At 34.1% G+C, this 24347-nt stretch overlaps 1 protein-coding gene across 2 annotated transcripts; it reads left to right on the top strand.

The window, feature by feature from the left end:
* The first annotated feature begins 370 nt into the window (after window positions 1–370).
* Window positions 371–24340, top strand: LOC145737034 (LIM/homeobox protein Lhx9-like). Of its 2 annotated transcripts, none has more exons than XM_081991611.1 (7): window positions 371–520; window positions 6312–6574; window positions 14893–15066; window positions 15136–15326; window positions 22795–22903; window positions 22969–23098; window positions 23150–24340. In XM_081991611.1, the coding sequence occupies exons 1-7, from the start codon at window positions 518–520 to the stop codon at window positions 23366–23368; spliced, it is 1089 nt and encodes a 362-aa protein (XP_081847737.1). In that variant the 5' UTR covers window positions 371–517; the 3' UTR covers window positions 23369–24340. The 2 variants fall into 2 exon arrangements, with proteins under 2 accessions (XP_081847737.1, XP_081847736.1); XM_081991610.1 differs by having other exon boundaries at window positions 15121–15326.
* The last annotated feature ends 7 nt before the right edge of the window (window positions 24341–24347 follow it).

Below are 24347 nucleotides of genomic sequence, written 5' to 3'. Positions count from 1 at the left end.
CCCTGTTCATACAGAGTGGCACAAAAATCTGATCAGTGATCAAAGTTTCGTCATGATCGGGTCATCAGGAGGGGAGTCCGATGGAAAATTCACACCACCCTGTATACATTACAGACAAAACTCAATGGTTCAGCACCGGTCCAATCATCCCTTCAATATTTACACGACTTTAATTATTCTACCAGAAAAACTGCCAACTTCAGCTCTCTTTCGTAATTCCCGATGTCTGACGAGGCCCATCATACACACACACGCACACACTGTATACAGACTGTCAGGGAGCGCGCTGATTGGCCGGCGCCGCCCCAAAAAGGGCGGTCCTATCTATGACAGTTTGGCCGGAATGGGCGTGGCATCGTCAGCATCCCTGTGCGAGATGTACAGCCAGCTTTAGATGTGTTGTAGTAGTGACAGAGTAGTGTGAAACAGGCTTTATGGTGCACCAACAGTGAATTTTTAGTGACTGGGTGATTTCGTGGTTTTTTTCTGCCAAAACGGATTTCCTATTGAATTTCTTATGGTGAGTTTAATTTTATAGGTTAAGCAACGTTGCCACATGGGTTTTAATTAATTCCTGTAGGTGGAATCATTTGAATTTCAAATCAAGCGTGCCTTAAATGGGTTGATATGAATAAATTAAGTCATAATCCGACAGTTTTTGATAAATATTGTGAAAAACACTGTTACGCCTGTATAAACCGTTTTAAATTCCATAGCAATTCTTGCATCTAAATTATATTAAATAACGAAATTTATGACGGGGAAATGTATGGTAAAAATCAAAGCAAAATGCTGTGACGTAATCTGTTCAGCTTGCACGTTATTGAGATATTTTTTTTAGGTTGAATTTTACAAAAATTCACACTTTAACAAGAAATGTACTAAAAACAATTAATCAAATTTGACGCCCCCTGGCTGCCAAACTATACAACTTACTCAACGTCACGTGATAGTCCCATTCAGGATGTACTCTCTTATCATGTGTCTATAAGTAAATGTTTAAAATAACCGAGTTATTCACGATTTAATATTTTTTGAGATATTTACGAAAATTTAAAAAGCATTGAATCAACTCCCTCTAGCGGCCAAACGGTAAGACTTATTGTCCCCCCACTCAAAGTCACGTGACAGTTTTATTCATTAGCTATAAATGTTTCAACTAATCGAGCAATCAGCGATTTATAATGCAAAAAAATCAAATTTCCTGACAACTCCTGTCAAAAGTCAAAAAAGTTGCGTTTTTGCTCACCCAATACGAAGCCATCGGAAAATCTTGTCTGTCATTTTCCGTTTCCGAGATATTCGCACGAAAATGGGTTATTTTTATCACTTAGGTCACGCGATTGCCCATCTCAACCCAAACCAAAAGGGTCCCCGACCCACACTTATTAGTTTTTGAGATATCCTTTATCCCCAAACATTATTCTGGCGCTTCCACCATTTTATCCTAACTGTATAACAAGTAATTTAGCAATATCAAGTTAATTAAGAAATTTTTTCAAATCCCTGTATACAGCACACCCTGTATATTAGTAAAGCCTTTCTGGTTCAGATTTTATTTCCACTAAAATTTCAATTGTTCACACATTATACAGGGTGACCTAGAATTAACGGTTTTATGACAAAAATACATCATTGATCAGTTGCAAAATGAGACTATTTTTTCCTCATTGACTGTACCTATAATTGGGTGCAAATAGTGATGGGTAAATTAGCGGTAAGTAAAGTTTTTACTTTACCAGGAAAATTTAACCGGTAAATTACTGGTAAATAATGTTTCTGGTAGTTCAAGTTTTGATACCGCTTTTCTACCTGACTGTATTAAGTTTTGTAGTGTTTTTTCAGGTTATCGGATAGGAAATTTAATGACGATTCCAAAAATGTGCTTAAAACCGTGATTTTCTCACTTTAAGTAGGTTTTACCATAGATTTTGTCTCTGACTGTCCTTTAAACCATATTCAAATTTCAGATACTTTCAAATTGTCCACTATTTTTGTCACTTTGTACGCAATTTTTAAAATACAATTTTTTGTTTAACACCACTGGAAAAAGGAGCTGAAAACGGTTATTTTAAGTGGTTGAATGACCTTGAACTCCCAAAAATAACTGAGTTACAGAGTGTTCAAATTTCAAATCACAAATTTCAACTAATTTGAAAATTTGTTGCATCTCAAATTGGTTTTTGCTAAATAACTGGGAAACGGTGAAAGTTACGAAAAATTTGCAAGGGAGCAAAAATGTTCTTAATCAACTCCTTAACCCAACACGATAAGTTTGCAAGACCGCTGTTGCTTCCAGTGTACAGGGTGTGCAAGAAAAGTATACTGGTTCACTATTTTTATCACCCTGTACGCAATTTTTAAGCTAGAATTTTTTGCTTTACACCACTGGAAAGAGGGGCTCAAGACAGTTAATTTGAGTGGTCTAGCCTCCCTGAACCCCTGAAAATAACCGAGTTACAGGGTGTTCAAATTTCAAACCACAATTTCAATTGATTTGAAAATTTGTTGCATCAAAACCAGTTTTTGCTTAATAACTCAGAAACGGTGAAAGTTACGAAATTTTTTAAAGGGAGCAAAAATGTTCTTAAAGTACTGCTAAACTTATCCCTGGAAGTTTTACAGTACTACTATACAGGGGGTGCATGAAAAGTGTAGTGATTCAGATTTATGATTTTTCAAATTAATGACAGGAAAATTTCAAGCAAATTTCAACCCATAAACACTGGTGAAATGAGAAATGAGTTTTAACTTTCCAATTTTAGTTTACCTTTCTGTTTTAGGGACATTTTTTTTGACTGTACCTACTGTCCTGATTAAGTGTTAAACCAAATAAAACAAATAGAGAAGAAACACCGATTCACTGTTAAAAATGTCAAGCAGAACAAATTAAATGTAAATAATAAAGACGAAATTGGTTTGAAACAAATTGCTTTCCAAACGGGATTTGCGTTCAAACGGAATATTGCTGGTAAGCGAAATTAGACTTTATTGACGGAAATTTTAAGAGACAAGTTTCTAGATGGCTTGGGACACCCAGTAGAAATAGTTGGTCGCACCAAAACAGCAAATTCCCTGGTTCATTGTCTCCTTAAGTGAGGATTCCAATTACGTTCAAATTCCTCGCGAATCAATAAATCGTCGCGGAATTAATTGGTACAAGCATTGTCTCCAACTCAATAAATTGTATCGAATGGGCAATTACAATTAACAATTAACAAATTGACCTGAAAGTAATTTATACGTACAATCGTGGGCGTAGTCGAGTGACTGTAATGAATAGTTTTGCATTAAATCTGAATAGGTGAAACTGCAGGTCAGGTTTTGGTGATTAATTAACATAAATTAATTCAGATTCAATCTTGTGTGGTCATTAACGCCTAGTTTCGCTTGCCATCATTGTTCAGTGTAACAGCAAGTTCCGTTTGGGAAGCAATTTGTTTCAAGCCAATATCGCCTTTATTTGTGAGGTAAAAATGATGATTTTGGCATCTAATTATAGTAATACATTATAATTGTAATTCACCAAAAACCGAAACTAAGATTAATTAGACTCATTTTCGCTTACCCTCCCTTCCAACTACCAAGGCAAATCAGGTTTAGGAAGCAATTAATTTCATGCCAATTTCGCCTTTACATGCATTTAATTTGTAGGGACAATTTTTGTGTAAATGTACACAATTTGCTTTTAATAATTGTAATTAACCAAAACTCAAATTAATGTCAGTTGGAGAAGATATCTGATGCTCGTAAAAAAATAATGAACTTTAACGCTTTCTAGCGGCCAAACAGTGAGACCTAGAATAGTCTGCTCACCGTCACGTGATAGCTCCATTCATTACCTATTTATGATCATACGATGTTTTTATAATAATTGTTTCCAATAACTGAGTTATTCACGATTTAGTGGTGAAATGCACCAAAATTTAGTCTTAATGACTTTTTTAGGCTTTTGATGTGATATTCTCTGAACATGCGTCATGTAGGTCTAAAAAATGGCCTTTACATACTAATTTTGACCTCAGGAGCCCGATTCCGGTGTCTGAATTTGTCTAGGACAACAGTTTTTCAAAATATTTTGAAAATATACGTTTTTTGACAGTTTTTAGGGTTCACAAAGAGCAGTACGGTCTTTTGGTACCCTAAGTCAAACTTTTACGATTCAGTGAAAATTTGAAATTTTTTGCAGAAAAATTTGAATGATTTGAACATATTTTGGAAATGTTATAGATAATAAAACTTGCGTCTTATCAAGATACATTTACGATAAAAATGTCAGACCTCTAAGTTAAATAGTTTTGGAGTTATTTGCAAAAATCCTCAAAAAACATTAATTAACTTTGACGCCCTCTAGCGGTCAAACGGTAAGACTTGTCACGTGATTGTAGAACTCTATTTAGCTAGACGGTCACGTGACAATTGTCAAAATAACTGTCAGAATCTCAAAAACACGTTTTAAATCAAATACTACAAGAAAACGTTTCTAAACCCTGTTTTTTGCAAATTTAGAGTATATTTTGAGAGTTTTGACGTTAGTGACAGTTGTCACGTGATTTCAGACGACTATTTAGTTAGACGGTCACGTGACAATTGTCAAAATAACTGTCATAAATCTCAAAAACACGTTTTATATAAAATTTTTCAAGAAAACGTTTCTAAACCCAGTTTTTTGCAGCTTTAGGGCATAGTTTGACAGTTTTGACGTTAATGACAGTTGTCACGTGATTGTAGAACACTATTTAACTAGACAGTCACGTGACAATTGTTAAAATAACTGTCATACATCTCAAAAACACGTTTTATATCAAATACTGCTAGAAAACGTTTCTAAACCCAGATTTTTGCAACTTTAGAGCATAGTTTGACTGTTTTTACGTTCGTTAGTGACAGTTGTCACGTGATTTCAGAAGGCTGTTTAGTTAGACGGTCACGTGACAATTGTCAAAATAACTGTCATAAATCTCAAAAACCCGTTTTATATCAAATAATTCAAGAAAACGTTTCTAAACCCTGTTTTTTGCAAATTTAGAGCACAGTTTGACAGTTTTGACGTTAGCGACAGTTGTCACGTGATTGTAAGACACTAATTAACTAGACAGTCACGTGACAATTGTCAAAATAACTGTCATAAATCTCAAAAACACGTTTTATATCAAATACTACAAGAAAAGTTTCTAAATCCTAATTTTTGCAACTTTAGAGCATAGTTTGACAATTTTGACGTTAGTGACAGTTGTCACGTGATTGTAAAACATTATTTAGCTAGACGGTCGCGTAAAAAATGTCAAAACAACTGTCATAAATCTCAAAAACTCATTTTGTATCAAATATTGCAAGAAAACGTTTCTAAACCCTGATTTTTGCAACTTTAGAGCATAGTTTGACAGTTTTGACGTTAGCAACAGTTGTCACGTGATTGTAAAACACTATTTAACTAGACAGTCACGTGACAATTGTCAAAATAACTGTCATACATCTCAAAAACACGTTTTATATCAAATACTGCAAGAAAGCGTTTCTAAACCGTGATTTTTGCAACTTTATAGCACAGTTTGACAGTTTTGACGTTAGCGACAGTTGTCACGTGATTGTAAAACACTATTTAACTAGACAGTCACGTGACAATTGCCAAAATAACTGTCATAAATCTCAGAAATACGTTTTATATCAAATACGTCAAGAAAACGTTTCTAAATACGAGTTTTTACAACTTTACAGCATAGTTTGACAGTTTTTACGTTAGTGACGGTTGTCACGTGATTGTAGAACACTATTCAGCTAAACGGGCGCGTGACAATTGTCAAAATAACTGTCATGCATCTCAAAAACCCTTTTGAGATGCATGACAATTTTGACATTAGTGAATGACACAACAAAATTTCAAATTAACGACTTTTTAAAGTTTTTGATAGGGTTTTAAGGGTAATTGGTACCACCTTAAAAAATTGTCTCTATTTATTAATTTCGACCTGAAAAATACGATTCCGGCACTAAAATTCTTCTAGGTACCACCGTTTTGGTGTAATCATTACTTTGGTGTGAACCCAGACTACGTAGTTAACTGTACTCAGTGGCGCCTTTAAACTAGGAAGGCGACATAGAAAATCACAAAAAAATTATACGGAACCAACTATACTGTAATAATGAATCAAATTATACACGATGACCCATCCGTAACCAGAACCAGAGACAAGCAACACTTAATCAAAACTGCTCTGTATAGTAAATGGTCTCGTTTTCCATGAGCCACCCTGTACGTCCCCTGGTCGGTTTGGCAGGGATATTCTAATTGGTCGGTGGTGTATTTGCAGATTTTCAACATGCTTAAAGACCGGGATCCCATCGATCACGTGCCTGCTTCACCCTGTTCAAGCATGGGCGGCTCGTCACTGGGGGAAGCGTCATCCTGTGCGGGTTGCGGGGGGAAAATACAGGATCGTTACTATTTATTGGCCGTGGACCGCCAATGGCATGCCTGCTGTTTGAAATGTTGCGAATGCAAACTACCTTTGGATAGTGAACTGAGTTGTTTTGCTCGAGATGGCAATATCTACTGTAAAGACGATTATTACAGGTAAGACACACCCTGTATAAAGACTAATATACGTTTCAACAGTAATGAGAAACTTCTAGACGGTTCTAGAAGACTTTTAAGGCTTTTAGACTGCTCTAGAAGCAGGAAGGTGTCTTTTGGAAGCTTCTAGGTTCCAAGAGCAATTGGAAGCTTCCAAATTGTTCTGGAGGATTTTTTAAAGCTACTCTATACTGTTTTTAAAGCTTTTGGAAACTTCTAGGGTGTTTCAGAAGCATCTTGAAGCTTCTACACTGTTTTGAAAGCTTTCAGAGTGTTTTGAAGCCTTTTGGAAACTTATAAACTGTTTTGGAAGCTTTGGCAAACTTCTAGACGGTTCTAGAAGACTTTCAAGGCTTTTAGACTGCTCTAGAAGCAGGAAGGTGTCTTTTGGAAGCTTCTAGGTTCCAAGAGCAATTGGAAGCTTCCAAATTTTTCTGGAGGATTTTTTAAAGCTACTCTATACTGTTCTTAAAGCTTTTGGAAACTTCTAGGGTGTTTCAGAAGCATTTTGAAGCTTCTACACTGTTTCGAAAGCTTTCAGAGTGTTTTGAAGCCTTTTGGAAGCTTCTAAGCTCTTCTGAAGGATTTTTGGAAACTTATAAACTGTTTTGGAAGCTTTGGCAAACTTCTAGACAGGTCCAGAAGACTTTTAAGGCTTTTAGACTGCTCTAGAAGCAGGAAGGTGCCTTTTGGAAGCTTCTAGGTTCCAAGAGCAATTGGAAGCTTCCAAATTGTTGTGGAGGATTTTTTAAAGCTACTCTATACTGTTCTTAAAGCTTTTGGAAACTTCTAGGGTGTTTCAGAAGCATTTTGAAGCTTCTACACTGTTTCGAAAGCTTTCAGAGTGTTTTGAAGCCTTTTGGAAGTTTTTAAGTTCTTCTGAAGGATTTTTAGAAACTTATAGACTGTTTTGGAAGGTTTGGCAAACTTCTAGACGGTTCTAAAAGCTAGCTTTTGGACTGTAGAAGCATGTAGTAGCTTTCAGAGTGTTTTGTAGTAATTTGGAAACTTCTAGGCTGTTTCAAGAGCTTTAGAAAGTTTCTTTAATGTTGTGAAGAATTCTTGCAAGCTTATAGATTGTTCTAATAGCTTCCAGGCTGTTTCAGACACATTTGGCAGCTTTTAGACTGTTTTGGAAAGATTTCGACTGCTTAAGAAGCATTTTAAAGTCTCTATACTGTTTTGAAATCATTTTACTCTACGGCAGAAGCATTTGGCAGATTATTGAACTTCTAGACGACCCTGGAAATTTTTTGAAAGCATTTGGAAGCTTTTAGACTGTTTCGAATCCTTTTGGGAGCTTCTAGACTAAATGAAGAGCATTTGAAAGCTTTCTAGATTGTTTTGAAAGGCCTTCGACTGCTTTAGAAGTATTTTGGAGTTTCTATAGCGTTTTGCAGTCATTTTAGACTACTTTAGAAGCATTTGGTAGGTTTTTGGTTTAAAGAGCACATATTGAAGTTTCTGGACTGTTTTAGAAGCGTTTGGAAAGCTTCTGAACTGTTCTAAGGGCTGTTGGAAGCTTCTAGGCTGTTTTAAGAGCATTTGGAAGCTTTTAGACTGTCTAAAATCCTTTTGGGAGCTTCTAGACTAATTGAATAGCATTTGAATGCTTTCTAGACTGTTTTGAAAGGCCTTCGACTGCTTTAGAAGTATTTTGGAGTTTCTATAGCGTTTTGCAGTCATTTTAGACTACTTTAGAAGCATTTGGTTTAAAGAGCAGATATTGAAGTTTCTGGACTGTTTTAGAAGCGTTTGGAAAGCTTCTGAACTGTTTGAAGAGCATTTATAAGCTTTCCGAAGGTTTATGATTGCTTTAGAAGCATTTAAAAGGGAATGAACTGTTTAAAAGCATCTTGAAGCTTCTGGACTGTTTTAGAATGATTTGGAAACTTCTAGACTTTTCTTAAAAGCTTTTAGGAGTAGCTTGAAGCTTCTAGACTGTATTGAAATCTTTTAAAAGCTTCTAGACATTAACTGAAGAGGATTTGGAACCTTTTTAGGCTGTTCTAAAAGATTTTGGAAGCCTCTAGGCTGTTTCAGACACATTTGGCAGCTTTTAGACTGTTTTGGAAAGATTTCGACTGCTTAAGAGGCATTTTAAAGTCTCTATACTGTTTTGAAATCATTTTACACTAAGGCAGAAGCATTTGGCAGCTTATTGAACTATTTCAAAAGCCCACTGAAGCTTCTGGACTTTTTTAAAAGCCTTTGGAAACTTCTAGACGACCCTGGAAATTTTTTGAAAGCATTTGGAAGCTTTTAGACTGTTTCGAATCCTTTTGGGAGCTTCTAGACTAATTGAAGAGCATTTGAAAGCTTTCTAGGTTGTTTTGAAAGGCCTTCGACTGCTTTAGAAGTATTTTGGAGTTTCTATAGCGTTTTGCAGTCATTTTAGACTACTTTAGAAGCATTTGGTAGGTTTTTGGTTTAAAGAGCACATATTGAAGTTTCTGGACTGTTTTCGAAGCGTTTGGAAATCTTCTGAACTGTTCTAAAAGCTGTTGGAAGCTTCTAGGCTGTTTTAAGAGCATTTGGAAGCTTTCCGAAGGTTTATGATGGCTTTAGAAGCATTTTGGAGATTCTATAGTGTTTGAAAACATTTTTTTGAATAATTTAGGAGCATTTAAAAGGGGTTGAACTGTTTAAAAGCATCTTGAAGCTTCTGGACTGCTTTAGAATGATTTGGAAACTACTAGACTTTTCTTAAAAGCTTTTAGGAGCATCTTGAACCTTTTAGACTGTATTGAAAACTTTTAAGAGCTTCTAGACATTAACTAAAGAAGATTTGGAACGTTTTTAGGCTGTTCTAAAAGATTTTGGAAGCCTCTAGGCTGTTTCAGACACATTTGGTAGCTTTTAGACTGTTTTGGAAAGATTTCGACTACTTAAGAGGCATTTTAAAGTCTCTATACTGTTTTGAAATCATTTTACACTAAGGCAGAAGCATTTGGCAAATTATTGAACTATTTCGAAAACCCACTGAAGCTTCTGGACTTTTTTAAAAGCCTTTGGAAACTTATAGACGAACATGGAAATTTTTTGAAAGCATTTGGAAGCTTTTAGACTATTTCGAATCCTTTTGGGAGCTTCTAGACTAAATGAAGAGCATTTGAAAGCTTTCTAGACTGTTTTGAAAGGCCTTCGAATGCTTTAGAAGTATTTTGGAGTTTCTATAGCATTTTGCAGATTTTAGACTACTTTAGAAGCATTTGGTAGGTTTTTGGTTTAAAGAGCACATATTGAAATGTCTGAACTGTTTTGAAGCGTTTGGAAATCTTCTGAACTGTTCTAAAAGCTGTTGGAAGCTTCTAGGCTGTTTTAAGAGCATTTATAAGCTTTCCGAAGGTGTATGATTGCTTTAAAAGCATCTTGAAGCTTCTGGACTGCTTTAGGATGATTTGGAAACTTCTATACTGTATTGAAATCTTTTAAGAGCTTCTAGACATTAACTAAAGTGGATTCGAATGTTTTTAGGTTATTCTAAAAGATTTTGGAAGCCTCTAGGCTATTTCAGAAACATTTGGAAGCTTCTAGACAGTTTTGAACTGTTTAAAAAGCTTCTGGACTGGTTTAAAATTATTTGGAATTTCTGGACGGTTCTGGAAGTTTTTGGAAGGCTTTTAGACTGTCTTGAATTATTTTGAGAGCTTCTAGATTAGTTGATGAAGCTTTTAGACTGTTCTGAAAGGTTTGAGAGCTTCAAGACTTTTCTTAAAACCTTTTAAGAGCTTGAAGGCTGTTTAGGATGCTTCTTGCAGTTTCTAGACTGTATTAGAAGCCTTTGAAAGGTTTTAGAGTGGTTTAGATTCATATATTTAGGCTTCTAGACTGATATAAACGGATCTGAAAGGTTTTAAATTTCTCTAGTAGCATATGGAAGCTTTCAGACTGTTTTGAAACATTTTGAGAGCTTCTAAACTGGTTAAAGAGCATTTGGAACGTGTCTGAGGGCCTATTCTTAAAGCAGGAAACCGAATTCTCACAAGAAGTGTTGATAGAATTTGACAGAAGAAGCTGATAATGGCGGGTTCTTGTCACATTCTACAGGTCCTTCTCTTGATGATTCCCTTCCCTCGTTTCAAGAATTGTTGTAAAAGCCTGTGGAGGTTTCCAGGTTGATTCAGAAACATGAACAGAACTTCACTCTTTTAATATAAAAATGTAAAAATTACGTAAGGTTCATTTTTGCTTGGTAATAGTGCTAATGGCAACAACAAATTCCATTTGAATCATAAATTATTTCAAGCAACCTTATTATACAATCCACTAAATCGTTTCCCTATTTCAGGTTGTTTTTAATAGGAAAAATTCGATAATTGGGTCCAATTCCATTGACAATCTAGTGCTACCATCGAATCGGTGGCGTGTGTGACACATTTTCGGATGCCCGGAACAATGGCAATAAATTCACCCAAAACAGTTATCAGTTTGGTCAAAATGTTCCTAAATTATTACATTTTCAAAAAAAAAGGAAGAAAGGTTACGTAACCTAAAAATAATGAGACCGGACATTCTTTCCTATTAAAATTCCGGTGGCGTTCCACCCAAAAAAAAAAAAAGTTTTCTTCTACTATTATTGTTTAATTAATTGGACCATATTTTTATGACCATGGGAATGTGCCTACTGTCCCCCAGAGGCAATGTTTAAAAAACAGTCTAATGAAAACTCTCTGGTCTATTTTTCTGAATAATTAATTTCGTTCGTTATCCAGCAAAAACAAATTTGTGGGAAACACGCATCTGCAAACGACTTGTGACTGACTTTGTGTGGGTTGATACGCTTGTCAGTTCGTATAACTGGTGATTTGGCTTATCGCCACGTTTATATCAAAAAGGTTGAAGGAAAACGTACAGGGAAACACTTTGCACGGTTCAGTAGTTTTTTTTAAACATTCCAACTGATTATTTTCAAACTTTCATGTACGTAAGGGTCAAAGTGGCTTGAAACTGTTTCTGATTGTTATGGAGTTTGCTGTTGTTTTTACAATTAAGCCAAGCAAAATTAAACCTTACTGACATAATTTTTTTTTTGTTTTGGCTTGCTAGAATCTATGCCTTGATAAGCGGAATCGATTGGTTCTAACATATACAGGGTCGTTGCATGTAAAATAAGAGGAAATTGTGGGTTAAAAAAAAAGTCATCTCCCTGTTAAAGGTAAAGGAGATTTTGCCCCTAATTATCTCGGAAACCGTACATTTTAGGTCATTATGTAGGGCTTGTAAAGCAGAATCGAATGGTACTCAAATATACAGGGTGTCCCATTTAAAGTAATGGAAATTTGCGGCTTTGAAGTTGGCTTAGTAGTCCCTATGTCTTAAATACATGTAATTTAAGGCATTGGGTGCCATTTTGATTTTTAACTAACTAAATAACGGCCATATTGTATAATTTGTTTTTAGTTTTATCTGGGAAAACCATGTGTCGGTTAGTCGCCATCTTGATTCGTTTTGTAGAGCAAAGATGGCGGTAGCGTCATTGTCAAATAATTAAACAAACTGTCAAACATTAAAAACCTAAGCAGCAGCAGAAAAAAGCTTTAAATACAATATAGAATGTTCCAAATGCTTCTGAAACAATCTGGAAGCTTCACGATGCTCCTAAAACTGTCTAGAAGCTCCCAAAAGAGTTCAATACAGTCTAAAAGCCTTACGAAGTCTTCCAGAACCGTTTAGAAGCTTCCAAACACTACTAAAGTAGTCCAGATGCGTCAATACTATTCTGAACAGTTCAAAAACGTTCCAAATGCTTCTTAAGCAACCTGGAAGTTTTCAAAAACAATCCAGACGCGTTACAAATGCTCTTTAACCAGTCTAGAAGCTCTCAAAATCTTTCAAAACAGTCTGAAAGCTTCCATATGCTACTAGAGAAATTTAAAACCTGTCAGATGCGTTTATAACAGTCTGAAGCCTACATATGCCTCTAAAGCACTCTAAAACCTTTCAAAGGCTTCCAATACAGTCTAGAAGCTTCCAGATGCTTCTTGAAAAGCCTCAAAGCTTAAAAGCTTTTAAAAAAGTCTTGAAGCTCTCAAAAACGTTTCAGAACAGTCTAGAATCTTCCAAACGCTTATAAACTAGTCTAGAAGCTCCCAAAAGAATTCAAGACAGTCTAGAAGCCTTCCGAATACTTCCAAAAGCGTCCAGAAGTTTCCAAATAGTTCTAAAGCAGTCCAGAAGCTTCAAGATGCTTTTAAATAGTTCAAAACCTTTTTAATGCTTTTAAAGTAATTTAGAAAAATGTCAAACATTTTCCAAACACTATAAAAATTCCAATATGCTTCTAAAGCAATCATAAACAGTCCGTAGGCTTCTAAATGCACTTAAAACAGCCTAGAAGCTTCCAAAAACTCTTAGAACAGTTCAAATGCTTTTAAAGCCGTTTAAAAGCTTCAATATGTGCTCTTTAAATTGTCCAAATACTTCTTCAGTAGTCTAAAATGACTTCAAAACACTATAGAAGCTCTAAAATGCTTTCAAAACAGTCAAGGAGCTTTCAAATGCTCTTCAACTAGTCAAGAAGCTCGTAAAAGTATTCAAAACAGTCTAAAAGCTTCCAAATAGTACTAGAACAGTTCAAAAACTTTCCAGGCCGGTCTAGAAGTTTCCAAATGCTTTTAAAGAAGTCCAGAAGCTTCAATGGGCTTTCTAAACAATTCAATAACCTACCAAGAGCTTCTAAAGTAGTCTAAATGATTTCAAAACACTATAAAAACACCAAAATGCTTCTAAAGCAGTCGAAAGGTTCCAAAACAGTCTAGAAACTTCCAAATGGTCTTGAAACTACCTGGAAGCTTCCAGAAGCTTTTAAAAAGTTTATAAGCTTTGTTAAATTCTCAAGGACAAGCTAGAAGCTTTCAAAAGCTCTTGAAACAGCAAAGAAGCTTCCAAAAGGCTTCAAAACACTCTGAAAGCTTTCATTCGCTTCTAGAGCAGTCTAAAAGCTTTCAAAGTGTTCTAGAACCGTCTAGAAGTTTCCCAAAAGGTCCAAACTGTCATTTCTTTTGACACGACAAAATGGAAATTTACACAGCGGCCATTTTGTATTTAATACGTGATCGTCAATGACGCCCAATAAAAATGTTAATTAAATGGAAAAATATCCATGGGCGAGATAATTCTAAAATAACTATTTGTAAAAGAATGCGACCAAAAGAACAATGAATATCAATTTCTACTAATTGGCTGTCTCCCGTATTTTTGCACCCGCCGGAATTCTTCTTTTCTACTTTTTTTGTTTTTCTGGTCTAAAAGACGAATTTTGGTTTGAAATCCGAAGGTTTCAATTAATTAGGACGCGGCCGAATTTATGGGCCTCATACGCCGATCTGGTTTTTATCTTTGTGAGAGTTATGGTCGTTGTCTTCACTCCACCGAATTATAATGCGGCCATATATTTTCGACTGCCGCGTATATTTAGATTAGATTCTGGGGACTGTTTTCAGTTTAATTGATCCTACCTTATTACACCTATAAGGCTGAGTTTTGCTTGGCGCAAAACGTATTTAGAACCGTAAGTCTCGTTCAAGCACTAATTCATTTCAACCGAAAATCGACCTTATTTACATTCATTTTCTAATCAATTTCTAACGTAACTAGGGTACATTTCTGTATGGTTAAAACTTGCTTAACACAGTGAATGCACTTATTTTGACTCTACCGTATTTGATTCAATTTTATGACTTTATGTTTTTGTTTTTGTTGAAAGCAACCACCAAGGGAGAAAGAGAGAGAAATAATTTTTTAAGGGCAAAAATTCTTTGAAATAATCTTCTAAACCATGAAATTCTCTACAACTCTCTAATTTACACTTTTGCAGTAAGTTTTCAAATAACGGAGCTACGCTCTATTAAACCTACACCTGAACTTTGGAGGTAGTGAAGCATTTGAGTGCATCGCAGACAGTTTTCGGCTTGTAACTTCTTTAAATGCTCATTCAGGGCAAAAAATGCTTTGAAGCAATCTTGTAAAGCGTAAAATTCCCTACAAGTCTTAATGTTACATTTTTGCTGTAACTCCACAAATAAAGTCAACAAACCAATATTAATAAAAAAAAATCTGAAACGATTCTAATTGACAGCCTTATTACACATAATTGCGTATATCTAAGGGCGGTAGGAAAATTACACTTTTTGTCACTTCCTGTATAATATGCAACTGGGCAAAAAAAAAAAAGAAATTATTTATGGATTTAATCCCTTGGTTTCTTATACGAATTTATAATTAAAACGATTATTATTGATTCAGGGGGATTATGCAATTTTGAAAGCAGCTGCGCCATCTGCATGTTAATAATTCTCTGCTCTTTATATATACAGGATGTTCGCGGTTACTAGATGTGGAAAATGCCATGCAGGTATATCAGCCAGCGAATTGGTAATGAGAGCCAGAGACCTGGTTTATCATTTACAATGTTTCTCCTGCACTTTGTGCGGTATTCCCCTGTCCAAAGGCGACCATTTTGGACTGCGAGACGGCCTGATTTACTGCAGGTATTGCTCTTAATAAATCACAAAACCATTCCAAAGCATTTTGTACCTGTATAGTTTCTGTTTAAACAGGCCTCATTACGAAATGATGGACACGTTCGATCCACACGATCACCCTGTATATTCTGGGGGGGAGTCTCCGGGGTATTACCCCCCCAACACCCCTCCACAAAGTCATAAGGGACGGCCCAGAAAAAGGAAACCCATTGTGGATGAGGCCAGTTGTGGGGATATAGGAATGAGAATGGCAGCTGCTACTCTAGGTAAGTCCCATAACCCATAACCTTTTTTAAAACCATAAGTATATTTTAATAAAATTAATTTTGTCCAGTCCGATCCTGTGAAAAACCTTCAAAGAGTGTGATCACAGAAGGTTTGCGGTTTGCTTGATAATTCAATCCAAAAATCCACCCTATATCTCTTGTAGTTTCGAAAATATTATTTTTTTCAAATAACTGTAATAATTCACTAAAAATTTCAGAAAAAAACTGTAAATTTCTCTGAATTTTCAGGTTAAAATAATTTAAAATACAAAATTCCTAGTAGGATCCTCGAAATTTCAGGTTCGTACCTCTTAAATTTCCGGAGATATTAAAATTTAATTAATCTGGATAATTAGACAGGCAATTTTATTAGTTTGGACATTTCATTAATAAAACGGTTAATTTCATAATTTTTAATTGCTAATTTGAATGCTAAGTTTAATTAATTTGGATAATTAAACAGTCATTTTTTTCAAAAAAACATTAATAAAAAAAATATAAAATTTTATTAATTTGGATACTTGAAGTTAATTTCATCAATAAAACAGTAAATTTCATAATTTTAAATTTAAAATTTCAATTGTAAATTTCATTAATTTGGATTTTTAGATTGTCAGTTTCATTCATAAAACATTTAATTTCGCAATTGTAAATTACAAAATTTTATATTAAATTTTATTAATTTGGATAATTATACAGTCAATTTCTTCAATAAAACAGCTAATTTCATAAATGCAAATTATAAAATATGAAATTTAATTGACTTGGATACTTAAAGTTAATTTCATCAATAAAACAGTGAATTTCATAATTTTAAATTTCAAATTTCAATTGTAAATTTCATCAATTTGGATACTTTGATGGTCAGTTTCGATCATCAAATATTTAATTTCGCAATTGTAAATTACAAAAATTGATATTAAATTTCATTAATTCGGAAAATTATACAGTCAATTTTTTCAATAAAAAAGCTAATTTCATAAATAAAAATAATAAAATTGGATATTAAATTACATTAATTTGTATACTTGAACAGTTAATTTCATCAATAAAACAGTGAATTTCATGATTTTAAATTTCATATTTCATTAATTTGGATTTTTAGATTGTCAGTTTCATTCATAAAACATTTAATTTCGTAATTGTAAATTACAAAATTTGATATTAAATTTCATTAATTTGAATAATTATACAGTCAATTTCTTCACTAAAACAGCTAATTTCATAAATGAGAATTATAAAATTGGGTTGTAAATTTCATTAATTTGGATACTTGAACAGTTAATTTCATCAAAAAAACAGTGAATTTCATAATTTTGAATTGTAAATTTCATTAATTTGGATAATTGTACAGTCAATTTTTTCAATAAAAAAGCTAATTTTATAAATAAAAATAATAAAATTGGATATTAAATTACATTAATTTGTATACTTGAACAGTTAATTTCATCAATAAAACAGTGAATTTCATAATTTTAAATTTCAAATTTCAATTGTAAATTTCATCAATTTGGATACTTTGATGATCAGTTTCGATCATAAAATATTTAATTTCGCAATGGTAAATTACCAAATTTAATATTAAATTTCACTAATTTGGATAATTATACAGTCAATTTCTTCAATAAAAAAGCTAATTTCATAAATAAAAATTATCAAATTGGGCTGTAAATTTCATTAATTTGGATACTTGAAGTTAATTTCATCAATAAAACAGTGAATTTAATAATTTTAAATTTAAAATTTCAATTGTAAATTTCATCAATTTGGATACTTTGATGGTCAGTTTCATTCATAAAATATTTAATTTCGCAAATGTAAATTACCAAATTTAATATTAAATTTCATTAATTTGGATACTTTGATGATTTCATTCAGAAACATTTAATTTCGTAATTGTAAATTACCAAATTTGATATTAAATTTCACTAATTTGGATAATTATACAGTCAATTTCTTCAATAAAAAAAGCTAATTTCATAAATAGAAATAATAAAATTGGATTTTAAATTACATTAATTTTTATGCTTGAACAGTTAATTTTATCAATAAAACAGTGAATTTCATGATTTTAAATTTCAAATGTAAATTTCAATAATTTGGATATTTTAATGGTCAATTTCATTCATAAAATATTTAATTTCGCAAATGTAAATTACAAAATTTGATATTAAATTTCATTAATTTGTATTAATATACAGTCAATTTCTTCAATAAAACAGCTAATTTCATAAATGAAAATTATAAAATTGGATATTAAATTTCATTAATTTGTATACTTGAACAGTTAATTTTATCAATAAAACAGTGAATTTCATAATTTTAAATTTAAAATTTCAATTGTAAATTTCATTAATTTGGATTTTTAAATTGCCAGTTTCATTCATAAAACATTTAATTTCGCAATTGTAAATTACAAAATTTGATATTAAATTTCATTAATTTGGATTACTAGTCAATTTCAATAAACAAACAGACAATAATAAAAAAAATATATAAATTGGGTTTGAATTGAGAGTTACGGTCCATGAAAGTATAAAATGAACAAAAAAAGATTGCAATTTTATAGCTTGATGAAAATTTGACAATTCAATCATTTACAAACGAGAATTAGAGTAATTTGACGATAAGGTTGATTTTTGCTTGAAAAATATCGGTGACTTAACGGGATTCCAACTTTAAATTGCATCTAATTGTAAAGGAAATTGACCTTAAAAGATTATACTACTTTTTGGACTAAAATTACCTATAACGGTACAATCAGTGACTGAAAACAAGGACACTCATCTTTATATTCATCAGAAAATTGATTGCTGATGTTTCTCCTCTCTCTCTGTTTTTAATACTGAATTATAATGGACATTTCATGCCCTTGTTGAGACGTACTGGCAGCGGAATATTTATAAGGAGACATCCAAAAACACCGAAAAAGGCCGCCCAAAACGAGAACAGTTCAAATTCTCCGCTAATTGTTATCGACAGAAAAACCGGGCAGAATTCAAAATGGCAACTGAACAGGCCATATCCCCAGACTTGAGTCTACTGGACTTCTTATCGAGTTCATTCCCTTCTCTAAAACACCGCAACACTGGCATGGGGAATTGACCTAACCTTAATTAGGAACACCAGTCAACTGTGACAAAAGTTTGAAACTGTTGAAATAAAATCTAATTCAAAATACTGGTTTTCTAAAAGTATATTAGTAAACTGTGCCAACACTTGATGTGATAGTCAGGTCAAACTTTGAAATTTCGCTCTTCAGATCACGTGATTTATGAGAAAAAAAATGGTGGTTTTATAATATAATTATATTTACAGCAAAATCCAACCAGCACTAAAGCTTTTGAAGAGCCCTTATACTCGGCAAAGGGCTTATCCCTTCATTATTTGCATCGTTGTCTATTTTTCTATATCTGATAGACGTGTTTAAGTGGTAAACACACTATAGCGCCCTTGTGGGCCTTATTCAGGCTCCCACACTCGTCAAAACGAGATTAAACATCATTTTCTCGGTAGTATTTGGAAGCAGGTTTTCAAATAGTAAAATTGATGGAAATAACCATTAAATAACATCTTCATCGGTTACTTAAACAGACAGGTGCGTCCTGATAACACCATACAAAACAGTTTTTCAGTTTTGGCCCCATTTTTTACTATCTACACTATTTTATCTAGAAAAGGGAAAGAATTATGGGACTTTTAACGGTCTGATTACCTTTAAAGAAGTAGCAACTGTGTGCCACAAGGAAATTCACAAACAACTGGCCCTTAAATAGGTTTTAGACCGAATAAACCACTCTAAGGCTACCCTTAAAGTCCTGAGTGTTATCTTTAAAGGACGGTTTTCATGGAAACTTCAAAAGGTTTTATGACTGGTCAGTAACTTAATCGAGCTTGGAATTTTAAGGGAATAAAATTTCTTTTTCTAGTCACTCTGGTCTATTTTTGCTTGCTACCGTTCCCAGTTCTTATGGCAAAATCCTTTAAAACGATAATTGCTTTCAAGCAAATTTGATCCATAAAGATATCAGTGTGGTTACAGCAATCCGCAAAGTTGTTAAAGTTAGTTCATTCACCATGTCAACACCAATAGCCATAGAAATAATTTAATAAAATAAAGTGAGTTTAATAAATTTGCAAGTTTCAACAAGCTCGGTTCCTCAGGGACGGAGCAGCACAATTTGGAATGTCTTACTGTTTTTATCGTTAAAGGGCTACTATTTGGTCAAAACTACACTGACGTAACTATCAAAATGACTGAATTACCAGCTGTCAAAATGAACAAAGACTAGTAACTGCATTTTAGTGCAACGTCACATTTAATCAGAAAATTGTGACGTTGTTTTGACAGTTGACACTACACACTTTAGGGTAGTCAAAAGACAGTTTAACGGGCTACAATTTGGTCAAAACTAGATTGACGTAACTGTCAAAATAACAGAATTACGAGCTGTCAAAGTGAACAAACTCTAGTAACCGAATTTTAGTGCAACGTCACATTTATTGACAAATTATGACGTTGTTTTGACAATTCACACTAAACACTTTTTGGGGTAGTCAAAGGACAGTTGAACGAACTACAATTTAGTCAAAACTAGACGAACCTAACTGTCAAAATGACTGAACTACCAGCTGTCAAAATGAACAAAGTCTAGTAACTGCATTTTAGTGCAACGTCACATTTAATTAGAAAATTGTGACGTTGTTTTGACAGTTGACACTACACACTTTAGGGTAGTCAAAAGACAGTTGAACGAGCTACAATTTAGTCAAAACTAGACTAAGCTAACTGTCAAAATGACTGAATTACTAGCTGTCAAAATGAACAAAGTCTAGTAACTTCATTTTAGTGCAACGTCACATTTAATTACAAATTATGACGTTATTTTGACAGTTGTCACTAAACACTTTTTGGGGTAGTCAACAGACAGTTGATGAACTACAATTTAGTCAAAACTAGACTAACCTAACTGTCAAAATGACTGAATTACTAGCTGTCAAAGTGAACAAAATCTAGTAACTGCATTTTAGTGCAACGTCACATTTAATTAGAAAATTGTGACGTTGTTTTGACAGTTGACACTACACACTTTAGGTTGGTCAAAAGACAGTTTAACGGGCTACAATTTGGTCAAAACTAGATTGTCGTAACTGTCAAAATAACAGAATTACTAGCTGTCAAATTGAACAAAGTCTAGTAACCGCATTTTAGTGTAACGTCACATTTATTGACAAATTGTGACGTTGTTTTGACAGTAGACACTAAACACTTTTTAGGGTAGTGAAAAGACAGTTGAACGAACTACAATTTAGTCAAAACTAGACTCACGTAACTGTCAAAAATGTTTATAGGGATATAATTTCATAATTATGGTCTATTAAATTAATTGGACTTTCTGCCCCTGTTTCTTATGCAATATTTCGTTTGAACCTAAATTGCTTCCGTATTTGACCGCTAAGGTATAGACTTTTATATGTCGATGGATAGCTAATGAAATGGGCTTTCCGCCGATATGCAACATTACCTGATTGGTTAAATAGTTTGGCCACTAGAGGGCTTCAAATATTCAGTTGATTTTTGCCTGCCACAATTGTTAGTTTTTGCGGTAAATCCAATTGTGCCTGCAGAATATTTGAAGCAAACTTGAACCATAATTACTATACTGACAGCATATCCCCATCCGAGATCTTTATGGGTGGTGTAAACACAGCCTTAGTCGACCATTTATAAAAAAAAAAAAAAAACAAAAAACGATCGTGGTGACGATTTTCGAGACTCATTTCGAATGCATCGATTTGTTTTTAAATTTATTGTCGGCAGTTTTAAAGCTCCCAGAACCAGCACCGATGTTTTTTTTTTTTAATTCGACTGACCAGCGCAACGTTGCCACATCCCCTTGCAAAGATTTCCTATTGCGGTCCGTGGAAATGTCCCTCATTTTGGGACAAAAAAGTGCATTTTAAGTAGGTACAACAGTTCAAAGTGGTTGGTGTTTTTGGTGATTAGAAATTGGTTTAGTGGATTGTGGTGACAGTGTGGCAACACTGTACAGTCAAGTATCGATCCTATATCGACTGGTAATTTATTGGGTCGTTGGTACGGTGGGTGGCCGGGCCGAAACCGTTTGACAGTTGAAAAGTGTCCTCAGATCCTGATTGGATAAGTTCCATCCGGTAGCCCATTGGTTAAAAACGTTATGGCCGCTAAGGAATTTTTGTATGGTCCGCTTTAGGGATTATCTATTAATCAACACCTGCTCGATTAAAGCCCTAGAATCCCATAAAACCTTCTGTAAGGGCTGGACTAAACAAAACGCTGAAAACACATTGTATTTGCTCATTAGAAGAAAAACGTCCAGGACAATACTAAGGGGGGCACAATGCCATTGTTTACAAATGCAACTGCTTTACTTTTCTATAACAAGGTATCGAATACGTGTATGGACAGCTTCGTGAGTGTTTCACTGATGTTTATAGGGAAAACAAAGGGCTGTTTGCCATTGTTTCGATTGTGAGTGCATTTCAATGGTTTTCAAGTATTTTTTCCATATATTGGCAACACCGTTTTCAGTTTTTTGTTTCATACAGTGAAAATTAATCAAAATTGCGATGACGTTACAGCCGTACAAAACGACACTAGTTACGTTATTTGGTAGCCTAAAGATATAACTTTAACCCTAAATATCATCACCATTTTGAAATAGTCTCATTAACTCAACACTACAAGTTTACAGGATCGTTTTTGCTTCCAGTATACTGAGTGTGCATACAAATTATGGCAATTGAATGTTTTTGTTCACCCTGTACAAAATTTTTCAGATAGAAATTTTTGCTTAACACCACTGGAAAAAGGAGCTTTAGACGGTTAATTTGAGTGGTTCAACCCGCCTGAACTCTCAAAAATAACTGCGTTACAGGGTGTTCAAATTTCAAACCACAATTACAACTAATTTGAAAATTTGTTGCGTCAAACTAGTTTTTGCTAAATAAATCAAAAAGGACCAAAGTTACAAAAAATTTACAAGGGACCAAAAATGGTCCTAATCAGTTCCTTAACCCAACACCGTAAGTTTGCAGGAGCGTTTTTGCTTCGAGTATACAGGGTGTGTATGAAAAGTATGGTGATTGACTGTTTTTGGTCACCCTGTACACAATTTTTCGGATAAAAATTTTTGCTTAACACCACTGGAAAAAGGAGTTTTAGACGGTTAATTTGAGTGGTTCAACCCGCCTGAACTCTCAAAAATAACTGCGTTACAGGGTGTTCAAATTTCAAACCACAATTACAACTAATTTGAAAATTTGTTGCGTCAAACTAGTTTTTGCTAAATAACTTGAAAAGGGCGAAAGTTGCAAAAAATTTACGAGGGACCAAAAATGTTCCTAATCAATTTCTTAAAAAAATTCATCAGTCATTTTTGACAGCTGTCACTTATTGAAACATGACTGACAGGATTGTTTGTTACAGAAATGCTGCATCAAGGCGACCTCTCCTCCTCCATGGAGTCGCTTTCCTACGATTCGTCCGTGACATCTCCAGCTTCGAGCAATGGCCACCAAACGCAACGGACAAAACGGTAATAATAACCATTTTCTTCTTCTTAGTTCCCCATTTTCATGGGACGAATTAACATTTTTGCAGAATGAGAACCTCCTTCAAACACCACCAATTACGTACCATGAAAACATATTTTGCCATCAACCAAAACCCGGACGCTAAAGATTTAAAGCAGTTAGCACAGAAAACTGGATTGTCCAAACGAGTTTTGCAGGTAAAGGCCTCATCAGACTATTCTGAAGCTTTTTCTGAGCACAATTTTTAGGTGTGGTTCCAAAATGCCCGAGCAAAATGGCGACGAAACCTGATGAGGCAGGAAGGCAACCAAAACAACAACAACACCATACAAAGCAACGGTCCAAACAGTTCCCCAAGCAGTTCATCAATCATTGACAGCAATTTATCCCACCAAAGTTTAGATGATCTGCACCATCATCTGCATAATCAAAACTCCCAGACTTTGTCGTTCAGTGATATTTATTAGTTTTTTAAGGCTTCGAAATCGTACCAAATATTTAATTATTTAGAGACAAACTAAGTGTCGGGTTAGGTTACGTTGTGAGGTTAACGTAACGTCACACTGAAACACCATTAGTATAAAGTGACTTTGAAGCAGTGGCGGCGTACGCAATTTACACCTTAAATATTGTAAAACTCTTTTGGCTCAACAAGTTAAACGTAATCTTGTTTTACAGGTAGAATCAACATACAGGTAAATACATTACAGGTAAAGTAACACTTTAAACAATACTTTTTACATGCACAAAGTACCACAATAATAAAATAGGTTTTACTTACATGTGTTAGACGATAATTTAGAAATGATTTACTATTTTCATTATACTTTACGAACCCGGTGCGGGTTGCAGACTATATCTTGTGGCACGAGACGGAGTCTTCTACCGTCTGCCTTAATAACGGATGTTCGTTCATTTGTGGTCCAGAGTTTGCGCAATACAATGACGTAGTAAGATACAGATACAGATAACAGTAGTAATAGTGAAATAGTTGATGAATTTGGTGTTTTTTTTTACTGAAATCTTGAAAACGGCTGGAGATATCAAGCTGAAGCTTACAGGGTGTCTTTTTCAACACCCGCCACTGCTGTCAAACGACACTTGCGCAATCTCACAAATATATGGATATAATACAGTTAAGTGTACAAATTTTATACTTATCCTCTGAAAAGAGGCCTTAAAACCACCCATATAGGAGAAAGTAGTTTTGTACATTTGTGCAATGTAAATGTAGTACTAGTAGATCTCTTAATGCAGCACATTTTCCAATTTTGTACATATTTATGTTATTAAAATGATTACAGTGTATAGTTTAATTAACTTATTATTTTTTCGTTCGTTTTGTCGCTCTATGGTTGTGTGATGTCACGTTGACAGTTGGTCACACCACAGAGCAACAAAACGAACGTTCTGTGTAAATATACGAGCAATTGAAATGACTTTTGT

This window comes from Ips typographus, linkage group LG13, assembly GCF_016097725.1.
Source record: "Ips typographus isolate SLU linkage group LG13, UJ_Ityp_2.0, whole genome shotgun sequence".
NCBI lineage: Eukaryota > Metazoa > Arthropoda > Insecta > Coleoptera > Curculionidae > Ips > Ips typographus.
This window is presented reverse-complemented; position numbering and strand designations above follow the sequence as displayed.